This window comes from Lissotriton helveticus, chromosome 5_1 (assembly GCF_964261635.1).
Source record: "Lissotriton helveticus chromosome 5_1, aLisHel1.1, whole genome shotgun sequence".
Classification (NCBI taxonomy): Eukaryota; Metazoa; Chordata; class Amphibia; order Caudata; family Salamandridae; genus Lissotriton; species Lissotriton helveticus.
In genome coordinates, this window is record NC_136065.1 from 707,205,958 (window position 1) to 707,221,414 (window position 15,457).

The 15,457-nt window shown below is 45.1% G+C and overlaps 1 protein-coding gene across 6 annotated transcripts in view; it reads left to right on the forward strand.

The window, feature by feature from the left end:
- Positions 1–15,457, forward strand: part of LOC144754853 (uncharacterized) — a 979,506-nt gene that overhangs the window by 718,156 nt on the left and 245,893 nt on the right. Inside the window, exon 1 of one of the 6 annotated variants that reach the window (XM_078643115.1) lies at positions 2,157–2,454. The exons of the other annotated variants lie outside the window; for them this stretch is intronic. Within the exon in view, the coding sequence (XP_078499241.1) occupies positions 2,425–2,454 (30 nt within the window). The 5' untranslated portion in view covers positions 2,157–2,424. Of the gene's footprint in view, positions 1–2,156; positions 2,455–15,457 lie in introns of those variants that run through there. 6 annotated transcript variants of the gene reach the window in all.

A 15,457-nucleotide genomic window follows, 5' to 3' on the forward strand; every position in this document is an offset into this window, starting at 1 on the left:
TTGCTAATCGCAAATAAGGAATAACTCCCCATGCATTCCTATGGGCCAAAAGGCCCATAGGAATGAATGGGGAGTATTCCTTATTTGCGATTAGCAATTAGCTAATCGCAAATAAGATAGCGATTTGAAGGGTGCCAGGGGTGTCCAAAGAACACCCTGTAGCACCCCTTAAATGCAAATTGAAACAGGTGTTGCGCACACACATGTCCAAAGGACATGTGTGTGTGCAACATGCAACTTAGAAAAATGCTTTTAAAAGCATTTTTCTAAGTTTTCGCTATTTACCACGAGGTTTGACCTCGCGGTAAATAGCAGGCCGAAATTGCGAATTCGCAATTTTTAAGTGGATGATGAATTGCATTTAAGGAATCTCAAATAGAGATTCCTTAAATGTAATTCCTCGCAAAATAGCGAAATCGCTATTGCTGATTTTTGCATTTGGGATGATGAATCCCAAATGCAAAAATAGCGCTCGCAAAGGGCCAGATTCTCAGAATATGGCCCTTTGCGAGCCGATTTCGGCTTGATGAATCAGGCTGTATATGCCTCTGTTTGCGTGTATTAGCCCATTAACGCTAAACCAGCTAGCTTTGCTAATGCTTGTTGTTCATTTGCTTGGCTTTCGGGGTTGGCAATATTTACTTTTAAGGGTTGATTTCTTAGCTTCTGTCGTGTTAAAAAACAGGACTTCCTGATATTGTCCTGCCTTATCTATCCTCTCTCAAGACGCAATAGAAATATACATAAAGTTACAGTACATTGTAGGGTGGGTCTTTAATAGGGTCACTGTCAGCTCAAAGTGGTCAGAGGACAATGCCAGCAGGGAAGCAGTCAAATATGTGCCACTTTTTTAATGTCTTTTTCTGTTCAAATAAGAAGGACTTTCAGTAAAAAGGGACCTACAAACGCCTATAACAGGCACTAATTATAACTAATTACAGAAATTGAGTTGTATGGAGGTGGGTGGCAGACAATGTACAAGGTGTGAACAAAGACAAAAATAAACATGGGGCTGCTGGCCATAATGTTTGGGTTTTAAACATTCCATTATTGCACTAGGACGTAGCTATCATTGGGGCATCAGGTGCAGTGGCACCCGGGCGTAGGGCTGGGAGCTCCCCCTGCACCCTAAATTTGGAGCTATTTTACAGACCAGCGCGGGGATGACGGGCATTTTCCTTGATTGCATTAGAGCTGAGGGCACCCCTGCTGTGCTATTGTTGCTAGCCTAATATATATCTAAAAAAATGGCGTGGGGACCTCCTCGTACTCAACATGACCAGCTAACAGTTATCGGGCTACGTACTTTGTTTATTCCAAAGCACACCTGATTAACGAAGAGGTCAATTTTTTACTTTTAAAATACCATTGCTGCTTCGAAAGCTTTGTCGGGTGCTACTTGCATGGTCCAATTAACAGAATTACATTGCCAATATTTGATTTTTTTTTATTGAACACTTTTTTTTAGGTACCCGTTGTCGAATGCAATAACTCTTGATTCTTTCTCTCACCGTCCTGCACTACCTCTCTGATGACCTCAGTCGTGATAGTTTTATTTCATTGCTCCTTGTTTTCCCCTCTATCCCTTTCTTTCTATTCTTTCCTTAGCTCCCCCTTTTCTTCCATTCTTTCTTGTATCTTTCAAAGTCGGATGAAATATGTCCCTGCCCCCAGATGAGTACCGGTAACACTACCTGCAGCCACCGGCATAAATGAAGCACTTGTTTTTACGTGAATAGGTGTGCTGCTGTGTCCAACCCTCCCGCGTCCCTCCTGGCGTACACAGATGTAACACCATTCGTGGCCTACTTCGCACTGTAGAAAACTGAAATACGACATAAAATATGACATAGGTGTTAAATACACACTCTCGCGGCCTCCTCTTGAACGCCGCTGTAGATGCACTACATAACAAGTGCGTGTACCAGTTTAAAAAAAAAATAAAAACAACTAGGAATGTATTTATGACTCAAGGCCCAGAATATATTCATGAAAGCAGCGTTTATTTTCTGCGACAGTGTGGGCAGTTTTATAGGATCGCATTGAAGGAAGAGTCGGCATCCAATAAATAACAGAAGCCCGCCTGTATCTAAGCCACCGTGCTCTCATCAGCTGATCGCCGCTGTCTCCACGGGGCGTGGGTGGGAGGGAGGGCTGAGAGGACAAAGTGAAGCACATTGAGGGAGCCCTCATCCATTAATCATCGCTCCTCTTCCTTGCCTGGAATCAGCTGGAGGAAGAGCTGGAGCGCGGCTCTGATCGCAGCGCTGCGAGCGGCTTAAGCAAGCCCGGGCAAGCCGCGGCGCTTCCTCGCAGCCTGCACGCGAATGTAGGCCAGGCGGCAGCTGTGCGCGCACAGCGCCCACCTCCAGCCTGGATTACAGGAGCCATGCGACGAGGGGGAGCGCCAGCAAGGACACGCCGATGCATATGTGCTGGAAGATGAAGCTTCAGGTAGGAGCACTGCCTCGCTTCTTGTATAATCCCAGGTGTCTTTTGTTTGGACACGAGGGCGTCCAAAATATGCGTCCATGGCCGGGGAGAAGCCTCGTTGTATAAATGCAGCTACATTCCAGTTCAGGTTTCTGTTTGCGCTCCATTGTCTGCTGCCAGCGAAGGAGCGTTCCCAGTCACGTTAAGTGCAAATCTGTCCTTCCTGATCGCGACTCGGCTGCCTTGACGATTAGAAAGCACTCTGACAGGAGCTGCACGGTTCACGTTGGAGGCGGCTTGCGGATTGTTGCACTGTTATTGCACGAATCATGCACAGCAGTCTTCTATTGCATCACCGTTCTGTAAACACTGCAGACGATGAGCACAGAGATAGAGCACGGACTGAGCATCTCCTTCCGCTAAATTCCCGTGTTTATCTTTTCAAGCGGAGAAGGCTGCTGGCCTAAAATTAGGAGTCTAATTTCGCACGTAGACCACTGGGCCGATTTTTGAACTGTCGTCCAGCAGGCCCGCAAGGCCTGTTTGTTCTGCATATCTGTATAATTTTCAGGGCTCTTTTAATGTGTGCCAAGCACTGACATGTAATCAAGTCTGGTCAGAATATTGTTGCTGTTTGTGCCTTTTTTTTTATTTTTTGTTGAGTAAGGATGCAGACTCTGGCAGTGGCAGTGAACTTGCTGCCTCAGTAGAGGGTTAGATAGCTGTCCAGAATCAGGATAAAGTTGAAGCTGCAAGAGCAGAATTTGTTGGAACTGGTGCGCCTGGACGTTGTTGCAAACATTGCTAGGATTCACAAATTCTCATCTTTAAATCCTCCCCTGGTTTTAGAAATTGCTTCACACGTTAATGTAAAAATTGTCAGCTTTATGTGGAATCCCTGAGAAGATTAGAGATCACATGTTCTGCCGAAGCTTAAAATGTATGCCTGTGAGCTGCTTACCAGGATGACGTGATCACCCAGCTCTGTTTATTTATGGACAGCAATGGTAGATCAAGGCCTACTTTTATAGTGCATGGCATCCTTGCCCCATTTCTATAGAGGCGGAGATTAACAAGGCATCGGTGGCATTTAGTGCACTTCTCTTCCTTAAAAACTAGATCGTTTTAAAAGTCAGCTTGAAAAAATGGACAGCTGTCGTGTCACTGGAGGTGAGACAAAATCCACACCATTAGTACCTCTTGAGAAAAGAGTTCTCATGCAAATAGCATAGCTGCGCAAACTCAAAGCTCAGAGACCCACTTTTGTTTATATTGTGGTCGTTGAAAGCGGAGGTTTATACCTCTCCCCATGTTGGCAGGTAATATAATTCCTAGTTAAGAACAAGCATTGGTAAATTCATAGGTTCCGCCTATGTGATTAATAATACGCTGTTTTTTGTTGTAAGTTGTAGCTTGCTGAGTAGCTGACAATATAAGCTACAATAGTCTACTAACGTGTTATGACTTGTTTATGTACAAAAAGGCAATATATTGTGCTGCTCCTAGTGGTATAGTGCAGGTAAGTAATAGCACCTTTTTGAAAAATGAAATGAGAGGGAAATAATAGAATTAATGAATGTAATAGTAATATTTGGTGATTAGAGGAGTTCTGAAAACTTTTGAACCTCTGCCACTGTATCTGCAGCGCCATTGAAATCACGTGTAAGGTGGGGGCACTGTTTTATTGTGAATCTGACTATCTGCGCTAGCTGTTGACGCCGCATTTGCCACTCGCTATTCCTGCTTGTTTTTTTAAACTGTGTTCACTTTACTGTTACTGCCAATGTTGTGCACCACACTGTTTACAAAAAAAAAAGAAGAAAACTCAAGGGAAACGCTACCAAAATCATTCGCCACAGGAGTACCTGATTCACGAGGACTGCCCAAGCTTGCTCCGGCTTCTTCCCCGGTCCACCACGGGCTTTCATCCCGATTGTGTGGAGGGAAGTTACTTCCGGGTAGGCTGGAGGTCAGCGCTTAGTCTCCTCCCCACTTTTTTAACTAATATCTAATAACAAAGTCTCCACCCCTGTACAGTCTCCAACCCATTGCGCTGCGGGATAATGGACGAATTCAACGTCCCAATGGCGCACTTTGCCCACAATAAATTAGGAAACTCTATTAACACCGTCCTATCGGATCTGGATCTCCACATCGTAAACCACCTAGATGCAGACCCAAACGAATTTGCTCCGACTTATGTGGGCAGAGGTCACCAAACCACAGTAGACTTCATACTTCTCACATCTACCCTTATGAATAAACTCAAAGATTTCAGGGTTATCGCCACCCCCCTCAGTGACCATTCCGCCTTAGTAATAAAGTTATTTATGTCACCCAACTCCTCTCATAAACTGGAGATGGCGATTACTCTTACACAAAACAAGATCCAGGTTGGTAAACACAATGGTTTTACAATCAAGTGGGCAAAAATTAATCCATCTGACATTTTGAAAAAATTAATAACACGGGCCTACCCAAACATTGTGAAATGCCTGGACCTTACATCGAGTCACAAGGAGGTCCTGATAAATTTCAAACAAATCTTGGATTCTATAAAGGACCTACTTACTTCAAAACCTAAACTAAACCGCTCCACTAAACCAAAATGGTTCAACCATAACTGCACTGCGGCCCTAAAAAAACTAAAATCTGCACTTCAAAGCAAAACGCGAGATGTAGCCCAGATTCAACTACTAAGGCGCCAATACACAGGGGAAAGAAAGCTGAGAACTGCCCAACTTAAGCAAAAATTATGGGACGATCTTCATAAAGGTGCAGTCTCAAAAAACAGCGAGCTTTTCTGGCGCACAGTAAGAACTCCATACCTTACTGATAATGGCACTCCAAAAATAGAAGTCGCCATTGATGAAAATACATGGGTCTCTCACTTTGAAGAAATTTTTAGAAATACTTCACTAACAGAACCCATGCCTTCAAAGCCACACTACCCCATTTTGGTTCCCTTCGATATTTCAGACCTCATAGAGGCACTCCAGAGCAGTAGATCAGGCAAGGCTCCAGGACCGGATGGGGTCCCAGTGGACTTTTTTAAAAACAACCTAGACCTCTGGGCACCCATCCTAACCAGAGCCTGCACAGCGGCAGTGAATGAGGGAATCCTTACCTCTTGGACCAAATCAATAATGGTCCCCATCTTTAAAAAGGGGGACCGCCAAGATCCAAAATGCTACCGGCCCATCTCACTGCTGGACTCGCTCGGGAAAGTGGTGGGGAGAGTGATCTTAGAGCGTCTCCAGCAGTGGAGTGAGGACCGGGGCATAATTTCCGATATCCAATTTGGCTTCCGCAAGGGCTTTGGTACATTAGAGCAGGCCCTTAATCTCCATTTAGTAATGGGCAAATATACCCAGGCTACTCCTTCTAAGATATACATGGTTTTTGTCGACCTGTCCGCAGCCTTCGACTGCGTCTCGCACGCAAAGCTGTGGAAGGTCTTAGCTCAGATGGGAGTAGATCAATCCATTTTAGATCTCCTAAGAGAGCTCTATACCGGGGCAACAGCCAGAGTTCGCTTCGGGGTAAACGGAGAGCTGACGTCACCGTTTAGCGTAGGGCGTGGGGTCAGGCAGGGATGCGTCCTGGCCCCCTTCCTCTTCTCACTCTACACTAATGGTTTGGAGGAGGAGATGTTGAGGGGGGCCCAGGACCTCCCACGCATAAATCGCCGCCTGATCCCAGCCCTGCTCTACGCGGATGACGCTGTCATCCTTGCGCGAACGCCCCGAGAACTTCAGAAAGCAGTAATCAAGTACACTTCATTTATGGGCAATCTCGACTTAAAGGTGAACGTAAAAAAAACGTTCGTCATGACAGTCGGCAGAGGCCAAAAAAGAACAAACCCCATTTTCCTCAACAACCAAAAGCTCGAAGCTACCCCTCAGTACCCCTATCTGGGGGTCATGATAGATGATCAACTTAGCTGGAAGCCAGCAGGGAACACTAGGGCACACTCATTTAAGAGGGCAATTGCTGCCCTAACAACTTTTTCACAGAGATTAGGTAAAAGACCACCAGTAGAGCTCCTCAAGATTTATAACGCCAAATGCCAGGCAATCGCAACATACGGCGCGGGAGTCTGGGGTTACACAAACACTAGCCTCATTCAGAAAGCTGAAAACGCCTTTTTAAGATTTTTGCTAGCCACCCCCAAAGGTACCTCTACCTATGCAATTCATTTAGAATTAGCCATACCCTATATAGAGGACCTAATTAAAATTGAACCGTTGATGTTGTGGCAACGCATCTGGAAGTCAGATAAAAACGCCCTGACACAAGCCATTATCTCAGACACAATGAACTTGGATTACTCCGCAAAAATAAAATGGCTTTCCTACGTGAGAAACTTTTTTAACGACCTAGGCGTTGAGAACTACTACTTGGACCCGGTGTCAGTAACAGACATTTCGAAAAAAGACCTTAAACAGAAAGCACTAAGACACCTGGAAACTTTAAGACTTGCATCCATTTCCTCAAAAACGGCAGTCATCCATGCAAATATGACCCAAATAGCCCCCGTCATCCACCCGTACTTGGCACTTCAAATAACAATTTACGAGAGAATGCTAATCACAAGATTCAGGCTTAATACCTTCTTCAGAATGGTTACCTTTCCTACCCAAAACTGTTGGAGTGACATTCTTTCCCCTTGTCCATGTGACGGTCTGTCAGCGCAGTCTAATTTGCATGTGATCCTGCTCTGTAAATACTATCAAGCCCACAGAAAGACTTGGATCTTACCGATATTAAGAACCTGGGGGCTAAGACAGTGCAGACCTGTTCTCTTAAGACTGCAAATGTTGGAAACGGAAAATGTCTGTTATTTTGTTAGTAGTTTTCTAAAATGTATTATGAGACATAGAAAGAACCTTTAAAATCTCTGTAAGTTTTAACTTCGAGCGGCCCCTCGCACCCCTTGATTAAGTTTTATACTGCGGAATGAATTTTATATGAAATTTTATGTAACACTTGCATTTTTGTATTGTATGATTCCCTGCTCTTTTATGGTTTTTTCCACTGTGAAACAAGCCGAATAAAGAATTTATATATATATATAACTAATATAAACCCATGTAGAGCGGAGCACGCAGCGGACGCGTGTAAGGTGGGGGCACTGTTTTATTGTGAATCTGCCGTTCTGCGCTAGCTGTTGACGCCACATTTGTCACTCGCTATTCCTGCTTGTTTTTTCAAACTGTGCTCACTTCACTGTTACTGCCAATTTTGTGCACCACACTGTTTAAAAAAAAAAAAAAAGAAAACTCAAGGTAAACGCTACCAAAATCATCCGCCACAGGAGTACCTGATTCACAAGGACACCCCAAGCTTGCTCCGGCTTCTTCCCCGGTCCACCACGGGCTTTCAGCCCGATTGTGTGGAGGGAAGTTACTTCCGGGTAGGCTGGAGGGCGGCGCCTTGTCTCCTCCCCACTTTTTAACTAATATAAACCCATGCAGAGCAGAGTGCGCAGCGGACGCTCGCAGCGGGCGCGCCAAAGGCAAGCCCGTCTGCGGCCGACCGGGGCCAGGGGCCACAACCCCTACTTCTTTCACCTCAGCACCAAGGAGTTATAGTTCTAGGAAGCTTCGCGAACTAGGTGGCACAGCTCCAACACCCTGCCATCACTCCTGGAACCCTGCAGTCCCCCAGACCACCTGTACACAGTGTGGTTTTCAGTTCATAAGTGTACTGCCAAATAACACCACTAGAATCCAGCACAAGATGTACCTCCTAAACGGCAGGTCACTCGTAAAACACTCTCTGGAAATCCACCTACTCATAGAAGAGCTTAATCCAGACATCCTATATCTAACAGAGACATGGCTCAACGATGAATATGAACCAGATCTGGTCCAGGCAATTCCCCAAGGCTATCAAATATCCCGCCTAGATCGTAAAGTGGGGAAAGGGGGGGAGGGCGGGGGGGGATTAGCGATTATCTACAGAGACTGCTTCCAGTGTCGCAGCTCCTTCAATCTGATACCGGATTGCGAAAGTCTATCGTTTGTGATAGACTTTTCTCCCACTAATACGTTTTCGGGAGTCCTCTTATATCGCCCACCTGGAACCCTAGGAGATTTTGCCAACAGCCTCCCCTCCATTATCACCAGCCTAGCTTGCACACCAGCAAATTTTACTTTATTGGGAGATCTCAACATTCACTTTGATGACACCACCAATCACACTGCTCTACACTTGCTAGCAAGTCTCTCGGCCCTGCAACTGACCCAATTAGTACCCGAACCAACCCACACAAAAGGCCATTTACTCAACCCTATTTTCAGTAACTGCACAGATCTGAAAGTAGGCACTCCCTCCCCCATCCCGTGGTCTGACCATCATATGATCCCTTTTGTCTGGATCGCTCCAGACCGGCACCCCCCTCTCAACACTATAACATTCATGCAAAGAAACTGGGCCAAACTTCCGCTGGACTACTGGCTGATAGCTCTAGATGACACTAGACCATGTAACAATCCAGATCCCATTTCAGCAAATGAGTAATAGAACAGCTGGATCTCTAAAACCCTAGACTCAGTACTCTCCTTGAAATACGCGGAATCCAAGCGCAGCTCTAAAACCGCTCCATGGTACTCTTCCGGATTACTGGAACTAAAATGTAAATGCAAAAGACTAGCAAGGAAGTGGAGACTGGATTTCTCCCCCGCAAGGAAAACTGCCTACAGAGAAATGCTTAGAACCTATAAAAACGAGATTAAATTAGCACAATCTGCCTTCTTTGTAGAAAAAATCAACGCAGCAGCCTCCAAACCAAAAGAGATCTACCGCATTACAAAAACCCTTCTTAAACGCCTAGAACAGCCCCCTGACCCTTCCAATACACAAGCCCGCTTTAACAATTTGGCTAAGTTCTTTCTCCACAAAATTCAAAATATCTACACTTCTATCCCCCTATCCCTATCACTGCCCAATCAACCACCCCCTCCATCCTAGATACTCAACCCCAGGCTATCTTTGAATCCTTTCCTCCTCTCTACCTCACCACATTAGAGTCTATTCTGCCCCAGGTAAAATCAGGTTCTCCCAATGAACCAGCTCCCCCACACTCTCTGAATTTGGTAAGCCACAAGATTCTTCCGACGGTACTCAACTTGCTCAATGCCTCTCTATCCACTAGCTCTGTCCCCCCTCCTTGGAAGTGCGCCATGGTAAAGGCCCTTCTCAAAAAACCTAACCTTAACCAGAGAGATCCTAGCAACTACCGACCAATCTCCCTACTCCCCTGGTTGAGTAAGATACTGGAGAAGCACACCAACACCGAGCTAGTAAAATTCCTCGTGACCAATCATATGCTCGACGTCTCTCAAACTGGATTCCGTCCCATGCATGGGACCGAAACCGCACTGCTTGCAGTGACCGAGGAGGCAAGGAAGATCTTAGACCAGGGGGGATCGGCCGCTATATTCCTCCTTGACCTAAGTGCCGCCTTCGACACTGTTAACCACAGCATTTTACTTCATGAGCTCTCCAGCATAGGGATCTCAGTAAAAGCCATCTCCTGTCTTGAATCCTTCCTCTCTGACCGTTCTTTTCAAGTGTTCGAGGGCAACATCATCTCTCCAAGCAAGCCTCTTGTTTGCGGCGTACCGCAGGGCTCTTCCCTGAGCCCTACGTTATTTAATGTTTACATAGGCCCCCTAGCTGAGATAGACCGTTCGTATGGAATAAAAATCATCACCTATGCAGACGACACTCAGCTAGTGGTGGCCCTCAACCAATTGATTACGACGTCCAACAATCTCAGGGCCTGCCTGGAAGAGGTCTCCAAATGGATGACCTCGTCGTGCCTCAAACTCAATTGAGAAAAAACTGAGCTTATGCTCCTAGGCAATCCCTCTCCGCCCTCGATCAAGTCACTGTGGCCCACCTGTCTCTGCTCTCCCCCCACACCAAAGGATAAAATCAAGAGCCTAGGCATATGGTTGGACAAATCCCTCAATTGTAATACCCAAGCTGCAAACCTATCAGCTACTTGTTTTGGCCTACTCAGGCTCATACGGAAGATTCTCCCCTTATTGCCTTTCCAAGCTAGACAGATAATGATCCAGGGGCTTGTTCTCTCCAGGCTGGACTTTAAGAATGCCTTGTATCTAGGGGTCCCCCAATCCACCTTGAAGACGCTCCAGATCATACAAAACTGCGCAGCACGAACACTACTTAAAATCCCCGCCGACTTTATGTGCAAACTGGCCTGTAGAGCCTTCACTGGCTCCCGGTCAGACAAAGAATTGAGTTCAAGACCCTCCTGTATAACTCACCGAGCATACTGGAAAACTGGAACTGTCATCAACCACCCATTGATTACTTCATATAGCCCTGCTAGGCAGCTCAGATCATCATCCTCTCTACTGGCGACGGTACCCAGGATTAAGAGAGCCAGATGCGGAGGCCGGTCCTTTTCGTTCAACGCCTCAATGCTTTGGAACTCCCTTCCCTACCATCTGCGCGCAGAGCCCAATCTCTTATCTTTTCGCAAACAAGTAAAAAACCTGCACTTAAAAAAAAAAGTTGAATTATCAACACTACCCATACAAGCACAAGTCCGTAGCGCTAGGGCGCCTCAGGGTAGCTACCGCGCTCTACAAATTACATTTTCATTTCATTTCATTTCCCTAGTGCCTGCTGATAACTGCACTTGTGACTGTTTAGTAGTAAAGTTTAGCAACATTTAGCAACATTTTCTGTGTTCAGAGGTGTCCCTAGAGCTTTAGGCCCAGTGCCACTGCATCTGCTGCACCATTTAAATCAATCCGCTATTAACTGCAAGGTACCTGCACTTGTGACTGCCTGTTTAGTAGTAAAATATAGCAATATAATGTGTTTAGTGGGGTGCGAAGACCTTTTGATCCTGGTGCTACTGCACCAGCTGCACCATTCAAATCATGACCTTATTGCAGGCTAGATAAATGCCCTTGTGACTGTCTTGTTTAGTAGTACATTTTAGCAATAATCTGGGCGTAGTGGGGTCCCTAGAGCTTTTGGCCCCAGTGCCGCTGCACCTGCTGCATCATTCAAATCCAGTCCCTTTTAACTGCAGGGTAACTGCACGTGTGACTGCCTGTTTAGTAGTAAAATATAGCAATATAACGTGTTTAGTGGGGTGCCTAGACCTTTTGATCCTGGTGCTACTGCACCAGCTGCACCATTCAAATCATGACTTTATTGCCTGCTAGATAAATGCACTTTTGACTGTCTTGTTTAGTAGTACATTTTTAGCAATAATCTGGGCTTAGTGGGGTCCCTAGAGCTTTTGGCCCCAGTGCCGCTGCACCTGCTGCATCATTCAAATCAAGTCCCTTTTAACTGCAAAGTAACTGCAAATGGGACTTCCTGTTAAGTAGTAAAATATAGCAATATTATGTGTTTAGAAGAGTTCTGACAACTTGTGGGCCCAGTGCTACTGCACCTTCTGCCTCATTCAAATCATGACCTGTTGTCTGGAAGGTAACCACACTTTTGGTTGCCTGATTAGGAATAAAATATAGCAATACTAGCAGCCCGTCCCGACCTTGTCCGGGAGTAATCAGGCTTCCCGGACCCCCGCCCGCCCCGACATTGTGCAGCAGCCCGGCCCCCCGCCCGCCCCGACATTGTGAAGCAGCCCGGGCCCCTGCCCGCCCCGTCCCGACCCCTGCCTGCCCTGACCCCCGCCTGCCCGGAGCCTTACCTCAGCCGCCGCTCCTCCCCGCGCTCCTCATTTCACCGCTCCGCTGCTCCTCGCCGCTTACCGCTCCTCCCGCCTGTCCGCCGGTCCTCACCGCCATTCCGCCGTTTGTCACAGCTCCTCCCCCGCGCAATGTCCGCCGCTCCTCTTCCGCTCCTGCACGCCGCTCTTCCCCGCGCTCATGATGTCACCACGCAGGTCGCGGCCGGCGCTATGTGCAAGGGACTACTTTTATTTTATCGACAATTTTTTAAATAACGCATATTTTTATTTATTTATATAGCCTATGTCCATCTGCACACCCTGACGATTACAATGATGTATCAGGTGTGTGGATTGGCGCTGTGGTTTCCAAGTTTACCCGCCTCAAATGTACAAAGTTCTTCCTTTATTATAGTAGTATAGATTAGGTGTTTAGTGGGGTGCCTGGAGCTACTTCTTCTTTTTAGGAGTAGTGAGAGTGTTTTTAATAAAAACCTTTTCAGGATTTTCTGTTCGTTCGGATTTTACTGGTTTCCCTCCCAAACTATCTCTTCCTAGTTCTTCATATGATTTTTCTATTATTCTGGCAAGTTCATATGGTTGCTCTTTTACATCAAGTTCTTTTAGTTTTTTGCGGATTGCCACGGATGCTGCTTCACCTTTAATATTAGCTAATATTATAGCTGAGACCTGTTTAAAATCCTTCAGTAACTTCATACCGAGATTTAAAGCAGGCTCTGCCCCGTATTCATTTTGAATCTGTTTCAGGACGTCTGGTATTACCGCCATGGACGGAACACCATGTGTTTTTGTGTAGATTGCAGCAAAGACTGTACCCCAAGTGTCACAGTCCTCCAGGTGTGGTGCAGTCCCCATTGGTAAAAAGATAGTTAGAATCCTGTGTTTCTCATGAGGTGTACTATCGGGAAATACTGCCTCAATCTGAGTAATTTTTTGAGCTAACCAGAATGGAACTTGTTCCTTTTTTGTGGCTAATTTACCAATGACTGATTGTATAGTCTGTGGTGTAATTTTGTTTGTGTTCCCCTGATGAGGGGTGTGCTGTGGAATTCTTATAGCAGGTTGGACTGTTAACGTCCGCATAACATATTGTACTAATTGTCTATGGATTTTAATTAATTGTTTTAGCTGAGCTATTAGTTCTGGACCTGTCATTTGTTCGATGGCAGAATGTGGTGTATAGCTGGCTAGTACCGGCCATGTCACTCCTGGTCTACCTAGTGGACCGAGCCTGGTAATGTGATTTTGATGTTGTAGGGCGCCTTTAAACCAAAGCTGATGCTCTTGGTAAGTTAGTGGAATTTCAATGTCCTCGAAAGGAACGTATTCCGCTGGAGGTTCCTCTATCTTATAGAAGTGGAACACATGTGTTGTTGGATTTGCTTGTGGAAAGATAATCCATGAATAGAATACCTCTGTCTGCCGATATTCATGTGCCTCTATGACAAAAATTACCCTACCACCTCTTGCTGATAGGCCATTTTCTATAAGCTTTATAGCTATTGTTTTCCGCACATTTTCCGGGATGTTTATAGCATCCGGGTCGTCATGTCGGAAACCTGTAATGTCAAAACCTGGTTGGTTTGCATTTACTGCATCTCTACTGTTTTCTTCGTCACTATTTGACATTTTGTTGAAAGTTTTGCAGAGCAAGTTTCAAGGAAAAATAAAGATAAGGTGCACAATATTTTGGAACACTGTATCCTTTAACGTTGAACAAAACCAAAAACTAATAAATAGGATTTTTCATTCTACTCAGTTTAAGGGAGATATTTTATCCTTTAACCCACTCCAGACCCATTGGAGTATTTTACGGGATAAAGGGGTCTCTGTGAAAAGCACAACTGAGTTACTCTAGTATCTAGCATTAAATTATTCCCTTACCAAATGTTGGGCGCCATGCAGTGTAGTTCCTATATTCCCAAATAGGTTCTACGCATTGGAATAATAAATATATCCTATAGATGTGACGTAGGACTTATGTCTACTAGGTCTCTATCGAAATATATTAGACTTAATAGTGAGTGCCAGCTAGCTCAGAGGTCACTAGAAACTTTCTCGAGTTCACAAGGAGGGATTTAGTTTCTGACAACTGCATAAACATGACAACTTTGTTTCCCCAAGATAAAACTGATCTTCAGAGTCGTGGAAACAATAGATAGATATTTTACTCAGTCATTCGTGCATGCTTTGTTTCACCAGAGGTGCAGAGAAATGAATAGACGGGCGTTTTCAATAAAAGGATTTATTGAACAGTCTTCTTTCGCAAGCATAGGAAATGAACTGCTACAATCGTAAAACTAGTTGCAAAATATAGTGCATACAGTAAAAAGAGTAGAATAAAATAATACTGCAAGAGCATTGTATGGTTCCTAGACCATAGATAAATACATACATAAATAACAGAGGCTAAAAAGTACTCAACTGGTGCTTCTACAATACGCCTACCCGATGTACCTAACCTAAGCTTAGTACGAGGGAAGAAGCAAGTGAGGTGTAGCATACATTTAGTATTCTTTGCCAAGAATCTACCAAGATTTCTCTTAGGGTCTAATCAGCTCTGTACCTTGGGTTATGATGAAGAAGGTCAATCTCCGGACTTGATTTCCCAACAACCCGCAAGGGTAGCTTGGAAACACTGGAGCTGGATTTCTCGGCAGGAGAAAAGACAGCGTCTCTCTCAGTGCGTCTGCTGGAGGGTCGGCTTCCTTCGGCACTTGCTGTAGCAGGGTGCGTTGGGCAAGTAGATAGTCGAACTGCTCCAAACCACAGTGCGTTTGCTAAGGCAAGTGAAGGTACCGAGTTTGACGTAAAGATGGACATAATAACTTCATCATAGAGTCTCAGTTCTTTGAAAACTCCATGAGTTCTTGGACAAGTCAGTATTCAAGCAAGGGGAAGTCCCTAGCTGCTGAAGCCGAGTTTTCCAAGAAATCGTTGTAGATTTTCGGAACTAGTGGAAGTAGCCCTGCCGATATTTGGACTGCATGAGCTATGTCTAAATATGGTTATGATTTCTATACCTATATAAGGATATGGTGATTTATACCTATATAAGGGCATGACTTGGGAAAATGACAATAGGGTCCTAAAATGTTATACAACAAACCTACAAATAACTCTGAACCAGAGTTTCTTCAGGGAACTCCCTTTCCAAATGATCTCCCTGGCATTGGTGGGTAATACTCCAAGCATAAAAAAGGAAATTCTCATGCTTCCATGCTAGGTGGGTGGCTTGACAGCACCAAATTTTAAATTATATTGTCAGGGCTCGTAAAAATGTTACTAGACCTGCAGGTCTAGTAACTGGAAAAA